This window comes from Aethalodelphis obliquidens, unplaced genomic scaffold (assembly GCF_003676395.1).
Source record: "Aethalodelphis obliquidens isolate GAN/ISIS:26980383/991018 unplaced genomic scaffold, ASM367639v1 scaffold7, whole genome shotgun sequence".
Lineage (NCBI taxonomy): Eukaryota > Metazoa > Chordata > Mammalia > Artiodactyla > Delphinidae > Aethalodelphis > Aethalodelphis obliquidens.
The window spans coordinates 5,604,367-5,624,226 of NW_020837951.1; the positions used below are offsets into that span (position 1 = coordinate 5,604,367).

The 19,860-nt window shown below is 52.7% G+C and overlaps 1 protein-coding gene across 6 annotated transcripts in view; it reads right to left on the bottom strand.

Moving 5' to 3' along the window:
* Nucleotides 1–5,011: 5,011 nt before the first annotated feature.
* The window catches only part of FUBP3 (far upstream element binding protein 3), a 49,392-nt gene continuing 34,543 nt past the window's right edge, over nt 5,012–19,860 (bottom strand). For 5 of the 6 annotated variants that reach the window (XM_027104522.1, XM_027104523.1, XM_027104527.1 and 2 more), the window contains 10 exons: nt 19,667–19,769; nt 18,750–18,850; nt 16,589–16,730; nt 12,654–12,814; nt 11,846–11,919; nt 11,437–11,517; nt 11,229–11,305; nt 8,810–8,881; nt 7,413–7,540; nt 5,012–6,368 (listed from right to left, as the gene is read on the bottom strand). In XM_027104522.1, coding sequence (XP_026960323.1) covers nt 6,360–6,368; nt 7,413–7,540; nt 8,810–8,881; nt 11,229–11,305; nt 11,437–11,517; nt 11,846–11,919; nt 12,654–12,814; nt 16,589–16,730; nt 18,750–18,850; nt 19,667–19,769 — 948 coding nt within the window. In that variant the 3' untranslated portion in view covers nt 5,012–6,359. The remainder of the gene's footprint in view (nt 6,369–7,412; nt 7,541–8,809; nt 8,882–11,228; nt 11,306–11,436; nt 11,518–11,845; nt 11,920–12,653; nt 12,815–16,588; nt 16,731–18,749; nt 18,851–19,666; nt 19,770–19,860) is intronic. The other variant, XM_027104525.1, reaches the window with a different exon arrangement.

Genomic DNA, 19,860 nt, shown 5'->3' on the forward strand with positions numbered 1-19,860 from the left:
GAGAATAGCCGGGGCAATACTGAAGAACAAGAAAGTTGAAGGACTCACTATAAATGTACACTAATTAAGATAGCATTGCATTGACACAAAGATAGACAAGCAGATTGAACAAATGGAAATTCAGCATATAACATACTTGAGTGCATGGTGTTTCAAAACATTATAATGGAAAATGTTTAAAGACATTTAATGCATTTTATTGGAACTGGAATTGAACAACTGGGGAACACTAACACAATTTGGAAACCACTGGTGTGGTCTGGTTCCCGAAGACAAACTGAGATGAAGAGACGTGATCTGCTCGTCACAGAGCAAGTGAGACATCCAAGCAGGGAACAAAAGCCAGGACTGTGGATGCCGCAGCTGCTCGCTGTCTCCCCTTGACTGAGGAAAAGGCAGGTCTGGGGAAGAACCTTTCAGTAAATACGCTCAGACAGGTGACCTCGTGGCATGACATCAAGCCCCAGGACAGAACTATGATCCCTGTCCTGTCCGCACCCAATCTTGATCGTCATCCTTCTCTTAAACACAGAGCTGCAGCTGCAAGCATCTGACCACACCCCAGTGAATGGAAGATACGGGGACGTTGGGGGCTTGGTCAGAATGCAGCAGAGTGGCTGGCAGTGAGTGACAGCTGGGACAGGTGGGGGGCTCAGGTCCCTGCTCAGGGGCCAAGGTACCTGCTTCCCAGCTAAGTCAGGATTAGAGAATCTGATGCAAGAGGGAGAGACCAAAGGATCACATATTCCTTTTTGATGTGCTTGAAAAGGTTTTCCTTGTTATTATTTTTAATTTTTTTGGCCGTGCCGTGCAGCTTGAGGGATCTTAGTCCCCCGACAAGGGATTGAACCCAGGCCTGGCAGTGGCACCGCCGAGTCGTAACCGCTGGACCACCAGGGCATTCCCGTAGAGGGTTTCCTTAAACGGCATCTTGTGGGCCAATACTGAGCAGCCTGGAATCACTGAACAACTGGCCCAAGCCGTCACCCACCCACCTGTGTGTTGGGGTCAGGGGTGGGCCTGGTCCTCAACCACCCCTCGGGGGCAGCTCCTTTCTAATGGCCTAGCTGCCCGGACCTCAGGGGACCAGCGAGCTGGACCTGAGATCATGTGCTCTGGGGGGACCAACGGAGCCCAGGAGAAGCTTAGAGGGTTCGTGCTGAGGCTGACATTTGTTTCAGGTCACACGGTCTGTCCTGGTGCTCAGAGGGGAGCAGAAGAAGCCACCAAAGCAGTCAGAAGCCCTGGACTCAGTTACTACTACGAGCTACCACTGTGTGAGAGCTTATGATAAGCCAGGTGTCAAGGGCTTTACATACGCGTCATTGTGATCGAGGAGGTAGTTATTATTCCCGCTGCAGATAAGGAAACTGTTGAGTAGTGGAGCTTGGGTTTGTACCTTTAAATCTTCCAGTCTGTGCCCCACCGTGGGCTGAACCCGTTAGGTCCCTCTAGAACCAACTTAGGTGTCCCTCGCATACGTGTCCGTTTCTGTCCTCGGGAGTGGCAAAGTGGGCCGGTTTTGCAGTCCGACGGAGGGCTGAGCCCTGCTCTGTCGCCTCCATAGCCAGGACTCTGGCAAGAACCTGTTCAAACCTGTTTCCTCATCTCCCAGGTGGGTCCCCAGGGCCATGAGGCTCTTACGGGAGAGTAAGGTGTTGGTCGTTCTTGTTACTTGCTGTGTGATTTTCTATAAAGTTGCAGAGAAACTGGACCAGCGAATACTGAACCCTTGCTCCTCAGGGAAATACAGGCTCACCGCATTTTTTCACCAACCAACCAGCACATAACTTTGCTTTATGTGTGTTTCTGTTTAAAGCCATCTTATTTAATATATATTGTCGATTCATTAATGTTGAACTCTCAGCCAGCAGCATTATAACTCACGCTTGAGCAAAGCTTGTCTAACACCTGTGTCTTCTCTGTAAAGGACATCATTAGACAGCACTAGGCTTAGGGGTCATTTTAAACGCAAAATAACCAAGGGAAAGCACAAAAATGCAAAACACACGGCACTAAAGAGACTGCCGGGAGGACCCTTGCTTGGAACAGGAGCTGGAACGGGAAGGCAGACCGTTTGCCTGGTTCATTTCAGCTGGGAATGCGAGCAGCAGGCGACTCAATTTTTTTTTTTTTTTTCTTTTCTGGGAATGACCACAGAAGTGTGGTGAGTGTTGATTTTAAGGTTATAAATAAATTTTAGTGAGTAGGTGAATTTGCAAATACAGAATCAGAGATGATGATTGACTGCAATGCAGTGACAGGGCCTGACCCGTGGTTGGCACACGGCACTAACTTTTAGGGCCGTGTCCTCATCCTATCAACTGTCTCACTTGGTGGCGATGGCCGTGTCCCCCTGCTTGGCCATGAGCCCCCTGTGGGCAATCGTGATGCTCTCTGTTGAAGTCCTAGGTGAAGGGCAGCACTGAACTTGGCCCAGAACCCCACGTACTTGTGTGGATAAGGGCAATTGACTTAGCTTTGGACTCTGAGCCCTCGTCTGTGAAACGGGAAGAACAGACCTGCCTACCACCCTACCACCCTAGAACCTGCCTACCACCCTACCACCCTAGAACCTGCCTACCACCCTACCACCCTAGAACCCTAGCAAAGGAGATGCCTGGGAAGGGCCAGAACCTTCTTGGTAGATGCTACTAAAAGGCCCTCAAGACAAAGGCCAGCGAAGATTCCCATTGTTTCAGGGCTGTCTTCACTTGCCCTTCCACCCACCCAAGATGCGGACCCAGGACCGGCACGCCCCGCGGAACTGAGCGTCAACCCACTTTCTGGCCATTAATCTCGAAGAGTCTATCAGGGCCATTTGCATTAGCCCATCTTAAAAACCCCAGCTGGGCCCCAGTGGGCCAGAAGTGGGCTCGGGAAACAGTGCTGCCGTAGCCAGCTAGAGGCTGAGGCCCCGTGGCGTCCAAACTCCCTCTTGGACCAAGCCCTGCAACACGCCATCTGTACCCCAGCCAACCTGACAGTGGGGGCTGCAGGAGGACATCATGGATGGTCACCACTTGAGAGGGACACTGGGAAGACTGCACCTCCTACCTGAGACCAGGGTTAGTCTCTGGTTTCACACTGACTGGCGGACTCCCCGCCCTCGGCCCAAACTCTTGGGTGGGTTGGGAACAGCCCAGCTGGGTCTTTGGATCCGGAGCTTGGGCGGCTGGCAGAGCTCGAGCATGCAAGTGTGATGGAGTATGGGAGGTGGGGTGAGAGTTCTGCAGACAGACTGGGCACCCGCCCTCCTCCCCTGCCTCCCCCAACACACACACTGTCCCTTCCGTGATGACCATGCAGCTTTCTTAATGGAACACAATCGCTGAACTTGGTACATTTCAAGCACTTCAGCCTTCCAGGACACCAGACTGCTGATGAAAACCATCTTCCGTGGGCGCCATGTTAATGAGAGGCCAAATTTCATATGCTTGCAAACTTTTCCCCCAGCCTCCTGCTGGACTGCACCCCGCCTCTCCTCCCCCGTGCCTCAATAAAAGGCTGCATCAGAGAGGGAGAGAGAGAGAGAGAGAGACAGACAGACAGAGAGAGAGAGAGAGAGAGAGAGAGAGAGAGAGATTTCCATAATTTATAGTATGGGCATTTCACTGGGGACAAGCGCTAATCTGTACTCACCGATACATTTAAGAAAATGCGTCCTCCTGCAAGCCTGCACCATTTATGACTCTTGGCACAAACCGCAATGCTCAGTCTTCAATTAAGGGACACCTTAGGGTTCATTATCACACAGTCGCTCCCTGTGAACCATGCCAAATGCTGTTTTGGCACAGAGCTTGGAAGATGAATTAGAAGGAAGCCTTCTCTGTAATGCCCTCTCCCTAATTCCCTTTCCCATCATCAGCGTTTATGCCCTCCTCTGGCTCGACCCCTCCTTCCTTCCAAGTGGCTTTTACTATTCAATTTCTCAACGTCAACCTCGATTCTCTAGAGGTGTAGTTAAAGATGCCACATCTCCTTTTTATCTTCCGGCTCTCAACAGGCCTCAGAATGGCTGCAGATGGGCCGCTCTCCATACCCCTTTTTGGCCTAAAGAAGCCACAGATGCTTTTTTTCCCCTCCTCTTAGAGCCTGGGGTAGAGAAAAGAAAAGGGACCAGAACTGGAAACACACACATGAGAATGAGCCATAAGGAGGGTTCTAACAGGATCCTCCTAGCAGCACTGTGTCTGAATGAAGAGAGGCCTCCGTGTACAGCGAGCGGCAGAGGCAGGGCACGTTCACAGTCAAGGGGAGAGCTGTGCTCAAAGCCGGCTGCTTCCATCAACGGGCAAGGAAGCAGGAAAAGAAGGAGTCGAAGGCCGATCTCCTTTGCTCCTCAATAACCCTGCAGTCCAGGGCCCACACTGTCCCCGTGTGTCCTGAAACCACAGGACCCTCCACGGTGGTTTCAACCTATGGGTAAGGACACCCCCTTTTTGTTTCCTTAATGAAAACAGTGAAACAAAATGAGCACAGTCGCCGGCACTTTCCAGCTCTCTTCAGCAGCTCAGGGTCCCACAGCCGGTCCAGGCCTGAGAGTAAACAGCACCCACACAGGGAGGGAGCAGGCTGCAGGCCAGACTGACTGCTTCGGTCCCCACTTCTCAGGCGCACGTGTGGGGAGGTGTGTGGAAGGGAGAGGGCGAGCCGCGCTGACCCCCTTCAGTGAATCTTCCAGCTCCACTTGGGATGGCAGCACCTCTGCGCAAGGAACCTCGTGGTTGACTTCTTGGTGTCTCACCCACATCAAGAGATGAGCAGATGTGACAGGTAAGAGGGGCTGAGGTAACCAAGGCTCTCGAGTTAAACCGTTAGATTATACAAAGCCGTGAAGATAAAATTAACTTAACGAAGTGGCTACAGACGTAGGCTGTGCCCCAGCTAGGTCGGGCCGACATAGCACAAGACGATCGGCCAAGAGCGGCCAGAATCCTCGCCTTTGTGTCAGGGGCAGCGGGAGGGGCAGCGGGAGGGACAAGCAAACGGAGCGCAAACAGACGAAAAGTACTTTGCCCACAAGATGTCTTGTGGAAATTTTATTACGTAGAGTGTAAAATGAATTGTCAGTCCAATAAAAACAACACCTTTTTTAAAAAACAACATGCATAACATTTTCCAATTGCCTTTTTTAATAGTTAGACATTTCAAGCATTATAAGGAAAATAAGGAGAAAAACCCCAGACACTGTAACTTCAGTATATCTCAAACGGAATGTCCCCCAGGTCAATTGAAAAACGCAAGAAAAAATAGCTTCAATTCCGTTTTTCTTTCCTTTAAAAATACATGTTATCTGTACAAGATACGCTACAGTAAACACTGGAAATCATATTATCCCTTTTATTAAATCAAAATTATTTAATTCATATTGTGGTTAATGCTAGATTTATTTATTCATCTAGTTAATTTGACAAATATTAAGAAAATATTTAAAAGAAAAAAGCAAAAAACACCTTGGAATTAAAAAATAGTTACTACATTTTTATGCGGTTTAATGTTCCACAGTGTTTGTTAAAAGTTATATTGAATTTATTTTTAATATTAAAAATAACAGTATTTATATTTCTGAGAGAATAGAGAAAGGTTTTTTTGTTTTGTTTTTAAAACAAGCTTGGAGGTCTTAGATACACAATTGCAATCGGTAGGTCATGGAGACATGAAAAAACGTCTGCTAAACACACAAACACATTTTTATATTATTACCCCTTTAGAACTCTAGAAATTATACAAACCCTATAAAATGCCCCCTCCCGAGCCCTGTTGGACAGCAATACAATTATCTGTCTCAATTCAGAATTCACATAATTAATTACAATACATAATAGTTCAGTTTTTTAAAAAATGCAATAAAACCAGACAGCCAAGATACAAGAAATTAGAAGTAAAACATTTAATGAATTTACACATTTAAGAATATTTAAATACTGTTTAAAAATTTTTTTAAAGAATTTGTTACAAGCCACCTAAGACTTCCAAGCCACTTTCTGTTGCAACAGAAAAAACTGTAAATAAAAAGACATGCAAACAAAACAAAACAAAAACACACCATGTTGAAATGTCACTGCTCTGCGGCACATTCTGGTGCCCGAATTTGCAGGTATTGCTCCAAAAGGAATCCCAGAGCTTACACATTTGAAGTAACAAACAAAAATAACAAAACAAAAATTATCAGCAATTTTTAGTAACTGATTTTCCCGATTTTTAGAAAAATTCTGTTAATCTAAATATAGTGTTTCACAGAACAAAACAAAGGTTCTTCATCAAAAGGTTTGCACATCTAAAAACCTCTGTTACAAATAGGTTTTGCTCACAATGGTTTCGGGGGCGGCGGGGAAAGGGGGCTGCAGGCCACTGTCCTACTGTTCCTGTGGAAGGAAGGGGGAGAGCAGTTAGTCTGACGGCGAGTTCTCAAGTGCTGGCCTGAGGTCGGGGGCTGTCTGCAGGGAGGTGACAGGAGCTGACACACATGCACGCACGCACGCACGCCCGCGGGCACGCGCCATCCTTCCGGGCCTCGTCATGGGATCTGGCCCAGACAAAAACCTCTCTCGTACAGGAGGCCCCGGGGCACCTCTTTCCACAGGGGATGCTGGGCGGGGAGAGGGGAGCGAGCGAGTGATGCCTCTTCTCAGTCACCTACCACCCCGCCACCTGTTCCCACCAGGCCCAGGCCCAGAGGGCCATTTGGGCAGTGAGGTGAACGACTGGCCTTGGGTCCAGGGCCTGTGGTAACTGACACACTGTCCATAGGGGCCAGACTGGCATCAGTCAGCACTGATGGCCTGAAAAATGCACCTGAGATGTGACCTGCGGGAGCAGTTGGTCCTCTTCGTGCATTTATAAGAAAACCATTCTGGGCCTCTGATTAGACAGAGCCCTCCAGGCTTCCAGGCAGGGCCCAGCCTTCAGAGGGTGTGGACTAGCCCTACTCCTGCTGCCCCTCTCTGCTGCCCGGGGACAAGCGTGACACACCACCCTTTTCAAGAACAGGCCTGGGGAGTGGCCCCAGCGCTGGTCTTACTCCCTAGCTGGTGCCACGCTTGCCCAGGGTCAGCTAAGTTCGGCACGCTCCTTTATAGCTGGGAGACCTGGGGCCCAGAGGAGGAAACTGAGTGCCACTCAGCACCGCGCTCTGGGTCTGGATTTGAGGGAAGATCAGGCTCGTCCCGGTAGGGGCTCTGCCCAAACAGTTCTCCCACTTGGCTCAAACCTGTCCTGTCTGGGGCGAGGAGGGGGCCAGGGAGGCTGCCGCGGGGTGCTCTGCAGACGGCGGCCGTGCTGAGCAGTGCCGGGGCCCACGTGGTTCCCCCTGTGCTCAGGCCCCAGGGTCAGGCACACGCAGAAGGCTGGGGTGGGGGGGGGTCGGGGTTGGCCTGGGAAGTCTTGGCGGTGCTGCATCGGCTACAGACCTGGCTGTGGGCCTGAGCCTGCCCTAATGTCTGCCCGTAGAACGCGACCTGCTGTCTGTAATACTCCGCCCAGGCCATTGTGTAGTCCGGCGGGGAGCTGGCCTGAGGAGCGGCGCTGGCGGCGTGACCTGATGGACAAAGCAAAGCAGGGTTACTGGGAGCAGGGACGCGCCTGTGGGAGGCAAAGACACCGTCAGCCTGGAAGGATCCCTTCCCAAAGCCTCGGGGGCATCCGGGACAAGCGCCCGATGCTCACGCTCTCCCTCCAGACCCCTCAGCGAGCTGCGCCAGGACTGCTCTGCCCGAGCACTGCTGCAGAAAGCGCGGTTATCAGCCTCTCCTCGGCCGGCCCCCGCTCCACTCCTGCAAGACCTTCGTGTCTGTCTTCTCTCTCCAGAATCACATTCTCTGCATCTGTCTGCCTGTCCTGCCGGCTCCCAGTCAGTGCCCTAGGCCGGAGGGGGAGGAGGGAGGGCGAGAAAGCGGGTGCCCCGCACGGGGGTGTGTGCACCTGCGCGGGGCATCCCGGCCCACGCGTGTCTGGGAATCTGGATGGGGGGCTCTGGGAAGACTTTCACCAGGTGCTCCAGGTGACGGTGACCTCCCTGACCCCCACCCTGGCCCCCAGAAGGGTACTGACCTGGTAATGATCCCAAACACAGGGTGAACATTTCTTTGACGGCCTATGACCTGAGCTCTTCCAACTAGCAAGTAACACCCTTCAGACTCAAGATACGTGAGACACCTCCTTCCAACAATACCCAAACATTCTGGTTCAGCAGTTTTGGGATTCACACCAGAGACCTTAGTACTAATTTTAAATGATTCACTTAGGGTATTTTTTTTTGTTTTTGGTTGTGATTAGGTTTCCTCCTCTTTTTAAAAAGACTGGCTTAGTTAAGAAAACTGGCACAGTTAGGAAAAGAGCTTACTTTGGAAGAAAAGCAACTCAGCACCCGCTCGGACCCCGGACTCCCTGCTCTGAGTCTCACCGCGCCCTTCCTCTTCACCTGTCCTGAAGCGGGCTTAGAGCCGGGCAGCGGCAAAACCGCAAGGCAGTCAGGAAACGGCTCCCGGCTGGTCTGAGTCCTAACCCGGTGGTTCTCAAGTGGACGGCCAAGGCCGGGACTGTCCCTGAGGGTAGGTGCCATGCCCTTCCGGGCCCTTTAGAGTCCAGGAGAGAAGCGCGAGGACTGGAGGACGGCAAAGGACGACCGCGCGTCTCCCCTCACAGGCACACGTGGGGAGAGGGTGGCAAAGGTGGACGCAGAGATCCGACTCACACAGGGAAAGCAGGAAAGAGAAAAAGGGGCCAGGGAGCCACGGCCTCTGAGGTCTACAGTCCTGGGGGCTGTGTGGCCGGGGAGCCGCTTGTTAAGAAGGACCAGCGCACTCACTCTGTTTTCTGTAATAGTCTTCCCAGGCCTTGCTGTAGTCGGGCTGGCTGCTCTGCGGCTGGCTCTGCTGGCCTGGGCGAAGAACACAAAAGCAGTCAGGCCTCCGGGCTCCCGGGGCCTCGGGCCCAGCCCGCAGGCTCCAGGCCCTGCTCTCTGCACTCACTTCCTTGCCCCTGTGGCCCGGGGTGGGGGGCTGGGGGAGGAGCCAGGCCGACCCCCAAGAGGGCCTCCACCCAGGCCAGCGAGGCTGGGGCTGGCAGACAGCTGCCCCGCAAGGGCGACCAGCAGGCAGGGCCTCAACTCCCTTCAGTCGGGGACTCTGGGCTGCCACGAGCAGAGCCCCTGGGGCCAGAGTGCTGTCTGCGGCTCCCTGGATTGGCCTGCAAACCGACAAAGAATCCGAATGGCGCTGACCACTCCCTTTCCCTGGCCCTTCTGTTCAAGGACTGATGGCTTTGCCTTTGCACGACGAGAACTACAGGGGACACACAGGGGAAGTGTCCAGAGACTGCGCTCAAGGTGACGACAGAAGACGGGGTACACACCTGACCCCCAGCCTCGCGCCTGTCCGGGGTGAGGGCGAGGACGTGTCGGGGGTCGTCCCCGCCCTCCTCTCCACATCACTGGGGGCAGAAAGGCTGGGCTGTGGGGAGCAGAGCAGCAGCCTGCCCAGGGGCACGGGGGGCGGGTAGTGTTTAAAAGACTTGACCACAGCTGGAAGTTGGGACCCTCCTTCTGCCAAGGGCACCCCCCGCCGGCACGTCCTTCTTTTCGGTTAGAATCACAGCCTGCAGCAGGCAGGAAGGACGTGCTCAAAAACACATTTCACGGCACAATGCTTTCCCCAAGAGTTAATTTCCTCAAGGCTGAGGAGGGGCGCAGGCACGAGGACAGTCGGTGTGTGTGGGGACCCCTCCTCCCCGCGCTGCGGCAGGACGGGACTCGGAGCTGGACGCTGGCACCAGGAGAAGGCAAGGCCTGGGCAACGCGGCAGCAGGAACTGCCCCCTCAGACACGGAGGCTGTGGGCAAGTGGGATTTTTCTTCGGACCCAAACCACTTCTCCATTCTCCCGAGTGAACCAAGCAACACCACAGGTGAAGGCTGGTGCGTGGTGCACGGCGCAGGCGCTAGCTGCGTTTTCTCTCGCTCAGCCCACGTACCTTTGCCAACTCCTCGCCCGCCTAGCCTGAGGAGGCAGCGGGGCGGGCTCTGCGGGAACTGCCCCCTGCACGGAGGTGGACGTGTCCCCTGCAGCTTCAACGCAAAGCCTCCCCACAGTCTAGGGCTTCTCCCAGGTCCTCTGTCCTGGGCGATGGGCACTGGGGAACCCTATCTGGGTCACCTCCCACCCTCGGGGTGCTCTCTGATGGAACAGGAGGAAGCGAAACATGCCCGGGCTGCGGGCTAAGTGAGCACAGTGAAATGGGTAGGGTGGAATCTGGGTGGTGTGTAGGTGTTCGTGGTGAAGTTCTTTAAGATATTCTGCACGTTTAAGTTATTTCGTAAGAAAGGGGGAAGAGAGGGAACAAACACAACCATGCAATTTCAGAGCTCACAAGTACTTTAGAAATCAAACCCAAACCCTTCATTTCACAGATGACAGAACTGGAGCCCTAGAGAAGCAGGGACATGCCTCAGGCTGCCCAGCACTACTCCCGAAGCGAAGCGTGGGGGGGCTTCTCCAGCTGTGAACCTGACCAGGCGCCCCGGGGCAGGGTCTCACACCCAGCACTCTGCTCAAGGAGAAAGGGGTGGAACCCCGGGCCCAGCCCCTTGTGGGCAAAGCTGCAGCACGCGTCCTGCAGCCTGGCGCTCCGAGGGGAGCCTGCAGATGTGCTGAACAGCGCTTTCCAAACACCACCAGGCTGGCCCTTCAGACGTCAAAAGAACCTAAGGGAAGGTTTTTGTTTTGTTTTTGTTTTTGTTTGGAAGGCTGTGCAAGATGGGCTCTACCAGCAGTAAAACTCAAGGATGACTCCTGAAGCTGACGTGGGGGCCAGAGAGTGGGAGGGGGTTTAATTCCAACGAGAACCTTCTCTTTTACAATCAGTTTTCTTAGAGAGCAAATTCTCTAATCATGCGCTTTCTGGAAGTTCGGGAGATAGAGAATCCTTTTTAAGATGGTGCTGGGGAGGAGAGAGGGAGAAGGCCACCTTGAGGCCAGAGGAGGGGAGCAGGCGGGGCACCCATTAGGCGGGGCTGCTTGAAGAGGCTGCAGCGGTGGAAGGGGCTCAGGTCAAACCACACTCTCAGGGCCCACAGGCCTTTCGGACCCGTTTCTGGGGGACCAGAGTGACGGAAGGCTGCTGCTGAGAAGGTGGGCCAGGAGAGAGGCGGGCCCCCTGTCCCCGCCCAGCTGGAGATGAGCCCAGCAGGCCTGTCCCGGGGGGCATCCCACCTCCTCCCGAGTCACTTACTTGGAACCTGCTGTGTGGGCTGCTGCCACGCCTGGTAGGTGCTGCCCCAGCCCTGGGTCAGGAAGGCCGGAGGACCACTGCGGAGGACAAGAGGACTCATTCCAGGGCAGGCCGCACCCCACCCCCCAGCCCCTGCGCCCACCCCCGCGGCAAGCACAGCGCCCTCTGCTGGAGACGCAGCAGGGCGGAGTAAAGGCGGCCCACCCACCTCACAGGCGCGCTGTGAGGGCTTCCGTTCACTTTAGCGGCCATGTTTGGGAAGCACCCTGAGCTCCTCGGAGGAAAGGTGCTAAAAAAAGTGGAAAACAAATAAAGACAATACAACGGCTTTTGCAAAAACAAACAAACAAAAACCCTCCGGCCACCCAGCCCCAGGGCGGTGAGCTCTCCTAGGGGATGCTGGCGGGACCACAAGACCCTCCACCCTCTGGGAAGGCTCTCGCCCCAGCACTGGTCACTGAGCAACAGACAGGCCAGAGGGACCACCAGTAAGAGAGAAGGAGAGGAGTCCTGCCCACGCCCAGAACTTGCGGCTTTCGGCTGGCACTCCCTGGAAGTAGCTGGAAAAGGAGGACCCCTTGGGGGCAGTGAGTTCTTCCAGTCAAGAAAAGACTCACTTCTGATGTGGCGCGGCAGGTGGCTGGCTGAAGGGGCCCTGTGCGAAGGCTCCAGGCGCTCCGAGACTGGCACCCTGTCAGGACACAGAGGGAACTCTCACCTCCTGTCGGCTGCGCCTGCACCCTCTGCCCAGGCCCACCCCGAGGCAAACCACAGCTTTCGGGGAGAGAGACAAGTGAAGTGAAGATGCCCTGTGGCACTCGCACTAGCCTTCCTTGCCCACAGTGGGCTTTACTTGCAGAAACAGCTTCTGCCCCTTGAGCAACCGACACCACCACACAGCCAATACCGGCACCACCACAACTGCCCTAGCGTGTCGCCCTGGGGGTAGGGACCGACCTGCTGACTGTCCCGTCAATTCAGGCTGGCCCACGGCTTTCTGCCCTTCTACGTCCCCTTTGAGGTGAGCAGTGGCCCATCTGTCCTCCATCAACACTCCCTTTCTTTATCTGCTTTGAGGTGCCTGAAACTAAAGCCAGAGTCAATGAACGCTGCCTGCAGGGCTGGCCGCCGGGCGGTGCTGGGGGAAGGCTGCCGGCCCTGGCTGCTCATCTACGCCTGCAGGGCCAACGGCTCGGGGCCTGAGCTGCGGTGGCCTGGGCGAGCTCTGCGCGTCTGGGCCTGGCCCTGGTGTCCCTGCGCCCCGACCTTCCCCCTCAGCAATGTGGGAGGGGGCTGTTGCCCTCACATCACGTGAGGACCAAGAGCCACAGGAAGTACAAGGTTCTGGGGAGAAACAGGCGCCTTGGACATCCAAATGAAAGCCCAGCTCCTATCTCCCAGGTGGGGAAAGGACCTCGTACGTACGCCCACTTTCTCATCGATGAGGTGTCTGGCCAGCTCGATCTGCTGAGGAAGCCCCCTGATGGTGAACATCCGCAGGCTGGGGTCCGTGCTGGGAGGCGGGTTCCGCTGAAGCTCCACGTGCGCTCCCGAATGCTGGTTTATGCTTTTGATGTTCTCACCCCCTGCGGGCAGGACACAGAAGAGTAGGTGACTACAGTTCTCTCCTCCGGAGGAGGAATGGGTATTTTCTGCACACCAGTGCTCGTCCTAAGAGTAGACAAGGACTTTCCATTTATACTTTAAAACAGCTCTTGTAAAAACCAGAGCTGTCTCATTTGTGAAGCCAGACTTGTGAAGCAAAGCTGGTCTCCATCTCAGTGTGGCACCAGCTGGTCTCCATCTCAGTGTCCTATGCAGAGGCCTGGAGTGGCCCAGAAACCAGGTCTGGGCCTTGGCCCACAGATCTGCACACAGTGAGCTCAGCTCCGGAGAAGGCACTCCATCCTTCTCAGCATGAGAATGGTGACCTGATGGCCCCTCCATGGCACAATGCGGGCCTTCAGGCCCGGTGTGGGCCACCGCACTGCTGTCTCCCGCCCTCCACAGGTCAAACAGACGGCCACAGGCCCCAACAATACCCAGAGCCCACTCAAGCCTTTAATATGCCATCCTGTCTCTTCTCAAGTCTCTTCTTCCTCTGTGGGTGGGGGACAGGCCTAGACAGAGCGGCAGCCTGAGAATGGAGGTCACAGAGGCCTGGGTGGAGTGGGGCTAATGAAAACGTAGTTGGACTCTTTGAAAAACCTGTGAGAGTCCCAGTCTCTTAATGAAATTTGCGTAACAAAAGCTCCACCAGTGTAACAATGGTTTGATTCTTCTCTTCAAATTTCACCGAACTTACAGATCAGCTCTGCTCAATTGGGGTGGCGGAGCCAGAATTCAAGGAAAACTTGGAGCACAGAGTTCCGCAGAACTGGAAAAATACGATGTGTATAAAATCTGACGCAGGATACCAGGGAGCCCCAAAGGGTCAAAACGAAGACTAAAGGCCAGTCTCTGTGTCACCCCTCCCCACCCAGAGTCGAAACTAAGCTGCAGTGACATTTCTCGTTTCATTGTAACACGTCCACAATCCTTCAAACTCCCAACCTGCCCTCCACCGGCCCTGCTGGAAAGCCACGTCTGAACAAAAGCATCGAGGAGCAGGTAGGTAAGGGACACCAAGAGCAGGCACGGCTCATCTCATCCGGAAAGCACGATGGGATTCTACGAGGGTCAGGATGCAAAGGTGGAGCCTGGGTCCGGTCATTCTTCCTGAAGGAAGTGTGAGCGGCCCTTACATGATAGTAAGGAAACCAGGAGACAGTCAGCATTCAAGAAAGCTTGGTTCAAACGTTAGTCTGGGCAGGATGTTAGCTCGGTTTAGGGTAGTTTTAAATTTAAAAGCAAATTAAGAAAAAGAACAGCCCAGCAGACCACAGTGTTGTATGCATGGTTTTCCTAAAGATCTGCTGAGTTTAGGGGAGGGGTCCCTGTGCTGTCTACACCTTGAGCCTTGAGCAAACACGTGGTCTCAGGGGCAGCACCAGCCGAGGCAAGAGTCACAGAGAGTCTTCAGCAGCTTCCCCGTACGCGCAAGCCCCCCCCAGCCCCACAACTACCCACCTTCACTCAGGTCATGAATTCTACCTCCTTGGCATCATGAAAAGCCAGCAGCTTGGCTCCTAGGCAAGAGTGTTCTTAGGGAGCGCCGAGGAGCCGAGAGCAGGAGGAGACCTTCCCACTGCACTCCCAGCACTTGAAGGGACCCCCACCCCACCCTCTGCCCAGACCACTCGGTCCCCACGGGCCCAGACCGGCTCCCCTCCATCAGGCACTTGGACCAGCAGCCCCAGACTCCTCCCTGAGGCCGCAGGCCTATGCTAATAAGGTGAGGAGGCACCGCAAAACTGCACGGGGCCGGAAGGAGTTAATTTAAGTTCATCTTCCTTTAAGAGGAGGTCGCCAGCTTGGCACATGGTGGCCGTCTACAGGCTCATTCAGCAGCCTGCCCCATTCTTCCACCTGACGGGGGGCAGAAGCGACCCACCAGTGGCCCCCGGCTGGATGTGAAATCGTAAAGCAATTAATCAAACCTGCTAAAAGGCTGGGCTGACAAGAGCAGGGCTGGCCACACTATCTGTCACTATTGCTGTATTTATCATGGAAATCCAGCAGGGGCCCAGGGAGGTGCAGCGTCTGTCCAAGGGCTGCAGGGCCTGCCTGCGTGTGGCTCCCCTCACCCCGCGCCTTTCCCAAGAAACAGGAAGACCTCATACCCAGCCCCTGGGGCGGGGAGTTACAGAAAGGCCCCTGCTCCTGCCTCAACGAAACTTAGCCTGGCTTCCCAAGGCTGCTACTGGAGCACCAGGACACAGCATCAGTTATTGCTACGTTCTGCTGTCTCCTCCCTCTGGGGATCGCTCAGGATGACTTTGTAGAGGACAAACTGAGCGACTGTCCTGTGAGTACCGAGGTTTCACTGACTAGGAGGAACTATCACAGTGAAGACAGAAAGGCTCTGCCAGGTCTAGAGACGACACTTCCCATGAAAACCTCGTTGACAAAACGGTTCTCAAAAAGCACAGAAAAACCTAGATCTGATTCTTGAACTCCAGGCATCAGCTGGATTTAACCTCATGGCAGCAGGCCAGCTGATGGCCTGGGCAGCACGTCTGACTTATCACAGCATTTGGGCAGCCAACAATGTCCATTAAACACCTCCCAGCATGTACGCCCTGCCAGAAAATTAAAACAAACCTACGTCGTTCCTACACCCCTGAGAGGTTAACCACCCAGGGACAACACGGATACAAGAGAGAAACATTTTAGAAGAGCATAAAACACACACTGTCCAGGAGTGGGACCCAGTGCAGATTCTGGGAGGTGAATGAGGGGGACAGAAGGAATCCCAGCCCTGTGCCGGCTGGTGAGGACGTGCCACGCCAGCCTCAGCTTTCTGCCGGTGAAGACGTTCCCAAGTCAGGTTCCACGGGATGCTAGCACCCCTCCAACAGCTAAGAGATGTCTGGTGATCACAGAAACTGGGGAAACTCTAGGGAGAAAACTGTATTTATTTCTTCCATATGTTGCCAAACACATACAAAGGGAATAAATAGGCAAATACAAAACCCAATGCTGAACATGAGTTTCCCACCAGGTCAAGGCTTTGCTTAGAGAGCAGAGAAGCTAAGCCCACTGCTCCGTGAGCCCCAGACCTGCTCTCAGCAGCCTTCCTTGGTCAAGGCCAGCCCAGGTGAGCCAGCAACAATGGCCTAGAAACCTGCCTGCTCTCGCTCGCTCTTCGCTGAAGGACAGGAAGGAGCCACGTTAGCCATTGATGAGGGTTTCTACACAACGTCCTCTAAAATGCCTAGAAACAACTAACAAATCAATTTTTATTTCCCTCCACAGGGTGCCTGATACTCTTGGTAAATATGTTGAAAAGATAAAAACCACTTTCACATGTTGTGTCAATAGAGAACAAATACCCAAATCCAGTAAGGAACAAAGTGACGCACTCGTCAGAAAGCAATCTTCGCTTGAGGAAATTATCTTAACGGTTCCTCTAAGCTCCCTGGAGGTGAGTTAATCACCAATCAGTCGATCGACAAACACTCAGAGGCCCCTCACCTGTTCAAGGGTGCCTCCTCAGCAACCTAAGCTGCTTCCATAGTCAGCGGGTCTTCCCGACCATCTGTTTACATGCTGTAATGAAGTACTGGCTTTGCCCCATTCACGAGGGCCCATGCAGAGGACGGTTCCTGCAGAAGGCAGCTGATGCCTCGGACCTGGCCCCTCAGTCAAGGGCAGCAAACAGAAGGAACTTTGTGCTTCCAAGGTATTGGATGTGGCCTGTCTGCTCTCAGGTCAAACACCGGGAAGGGGAACGCCGAACTCCAGCAACCGCCTCTTACCTTTGCCTATGACGAGGCCGCACTTATCTGCCGGCACTGTGTAGGTTATCTCCTGGATGCCACCAGGGTTTCCCACGCTCCAGTCACCGCGGCCACGGCCTCTTCCTCTGGCTACCGCCAGGCCTCCGAAGCCATCTCTTTCCTGGGAAGGAAGCAAAGCTCAGGTGACATTTCTGTCACTGCCACCAGCACTATTTTTCATCTCCGGGGAGGAGGTTAAGTGACAGGATGTAATCAACGCCACACATTAGAACCTGAGCACCTTTCCACATTTCAGACTCTGAAGTGCTCTTTGCAAGTCGAATTAACACAGATCACAGGCGCATTCAAGAAGACGTGCGCGGATAAACCACGTGGTTACATAGACAGCACAAACACACCCAACTAAAGCAGGCAGTCAGCTATAAATTCCTAAGTCTAAAGCCCAAGGCCCTTATCCCTGGAGTTTTAATTACTGGGCCTTAATCTACAGGCATCAGGAGCTGGTTTTCTTCTCAATGCTGGGCCTACCAGAAACCAGATATTAGATGCTGAAGAGCTATGAGCTTTTGAAAGTGACACATGAGTAGCAAGGATGACTTCTGACCCTCTCCCGACAAGGTTGCTACAGAGAACCATTCAGATACCGCTCTGAGAGTCAGAACACCCTGCAGTTCAACCAGCAATAAGAATAAAAGGGTTTTAAAGAAAAATGGGCTGTCTCGCTCCCCAAGAGAGGGAGGAACAAGCCAGGCCCATCCGCCCACGGTCCGGGGCTGGAGAAGTCTCCCGACTTATTCTCACAGTTTCCCCACCAGAGAGCGAAACCCACAACCAACACCTAAGTGAGGAAGATTCCTTTCACTCGAGGGCGAAACACCCCATTCCAGCCTTTGTCCTTTGAGTCACTTTGGAGCAGCAACATTTAAAATCTTGGAAAGGCTGAAGGCGAACCTGGGCAAGCTGAGAGCTCCTTCACGGAAGGGAGAAGCTGAGCAGGCGATCGGCACAGCCTGCTCCTGTCGATGAAGGGTAAACTGAATGTTTACCCAGAATCGAAACCCGCACAAAGCCGAGCTCACTGGAGTGCTTTCTGTTGCACTCTGCTTTCATGAGCGACAAATGACAAGTAAACAAGGTGATTTTAGGGATCTACGCTAGAACACAAACACGTGGCCAACTTTCTGGGTATGCCACAGATTCTCAAAGACAAGCTGTCCCCTCATCATCTCACGGCCTTTGCAGTCCTGGGATCATCAGTTCTTACTACTAAAAAGGATGTCAGAGATGAATTAGTGACGCTTCTCTGAACTTGTCTCATCCTAAGAACTGCCTGGGGCTGTGGGTGAGATCCAAGCCACCCTCTTGGATACTCTGATTCAGGAGATCTGGGGCGGGGGGTGGGGTCTATAAACCTGTAACCTCAGCAGGTGCCGCCAGATGACTTAGGGGATCATGTGGGGTGCATCACCTGGTATAAACCCCTTGGTTTGCTGCTGAAAAAACTACACCAAGAGGAGTTCAAAGGCTCGCTGAAGGTCACATGAAAAGTGGCGGAGCTGGGATGGTGGTTTCTAATCTCTGGCTTCTTTCTTCAGCTCCTATTATTCTCAGACTTTTCCTACAAACCTGGGGGACATGATGTGCCAACCTGCCACCAGCTACAGTAGTTCTCCAGAGCAATTTGCAATGGGGGCAGGTGTATCCTAACAGCATCACACAAGCCTGCTCCCATTCCAGAGAAAGACGTGCATGGAATCAAGTGCATGAAGACAGTGTCAGGATTTGGGCAGAACGTGGAGTGCCTTCTAAAGCTGAGATGAGACTTTACTGTTATACGAGGTACACTGGACTGTTTGAAACAGGGCAATCTGCACTGTTACATCCCACAAACAGGTTAAATAGTCAGGAACTTTGTGAAAAAAAATCTAGATTCTGAGACAATAAAGGCAGACGAATAATAAACTAGCAGGAAAACAAAAACAAAAATGAAGGCGGGAAAGAGACAGATGTAGAGAAGCCCATGGCTATAATCTTGGAGGGAGATAACTGACAAGAGTACTGGTTTCCAAAACCGTGACTTGAGAGGGGGTGACTGCTCCAGGGTGTCGCCCCGAGAGCCCCAGGTAGCACCTGCTGCTTCTGCCGGTGAGATATTGAAGCTCCAGAGAGCCAGACCCACCTGGGCTGTAAGAATAAGCTCGTTGATGACATGTGCTGCATGCTGGCATCGCTCTGGGGGTCCCATGACCTGTGCAGCTCTCTCTGGACTAATACCATCATCTGTGGAACAAGGTGAGAGATGGGATTAGGAAAAGCCCAACTTCAGAAGGAAACAAACGTCAATCTGATTTGCAATCAATGTTCCAACCAGTGCCAAAGAGGGTAATAAGAACATCACCATATCAGGGAATCTTCTGCATAGGGAAACGTGCGCGGCTACATCTTTTGGCGTGATCCACGTCAATACTCATTTCTTATGCAATTACAGCCATTTAAAAAACATATCACTATAGAAACTAAATTAAACTTAAAAAAAAAAAGTGCCAAGGAAAACAGAGTTGAGCTACAGCAGTATTTTCCCAGAAGCAGTCCATCATGATGTTTTCCCATCTTCAGAGAAATGAGTGAAATAAAGACACTGCAGATGATTTTGCTTGTAAAGGTAAATTTATAAAATTTAAAGAACGGTCCTTGATTTTACGATTTTTTTAATGGTTTTAAGTTATCTTTAATTTTATGAAAGCAAAATAACAGTTTTTTTTTTTTAAGTCTTTACTTGGCAAAATTAAAAACTGGAAATGCTATGTTGATTCCCCCCAATTTTACTAGTCCAAGGAAAAAAAGAAAAAAGCCTGGACACTCCTGGGCTAGAGTGTTCTGGCACAAGAAGGGTGACCCGGCCAGCAAATCCACAGAAAGAAATGAGGGACCAGAGGACAAACCTAAACTGGAAATTTGGTAACAGAATGTTGCAAAAGAGAGAGAGGGTGAGGGAGAGCAAAGAACACAAGTGGGCTAATAACAAAGTCCTTGTTTTGTGAGGTGTTCTTTAATCCTTCATAATGCTGAGGACTTCTGAGAACCATCAAAACCTACCTGGTTTGAACTGAATTCTCACACCGGCATCATTCTGGATCTTTTTGATCATTTCCCCATTTCTTCCTATTACAATCCCAACTGCAAACCTAGGCACAGACACCTAAGCACAGAGAAACAAAACATCAGAGTTTTTCTGCAAACCTGGTGTGTGTGTGTGTGTGTGTGTGTGTGTGTGTGTGTGTGTGTGTGTG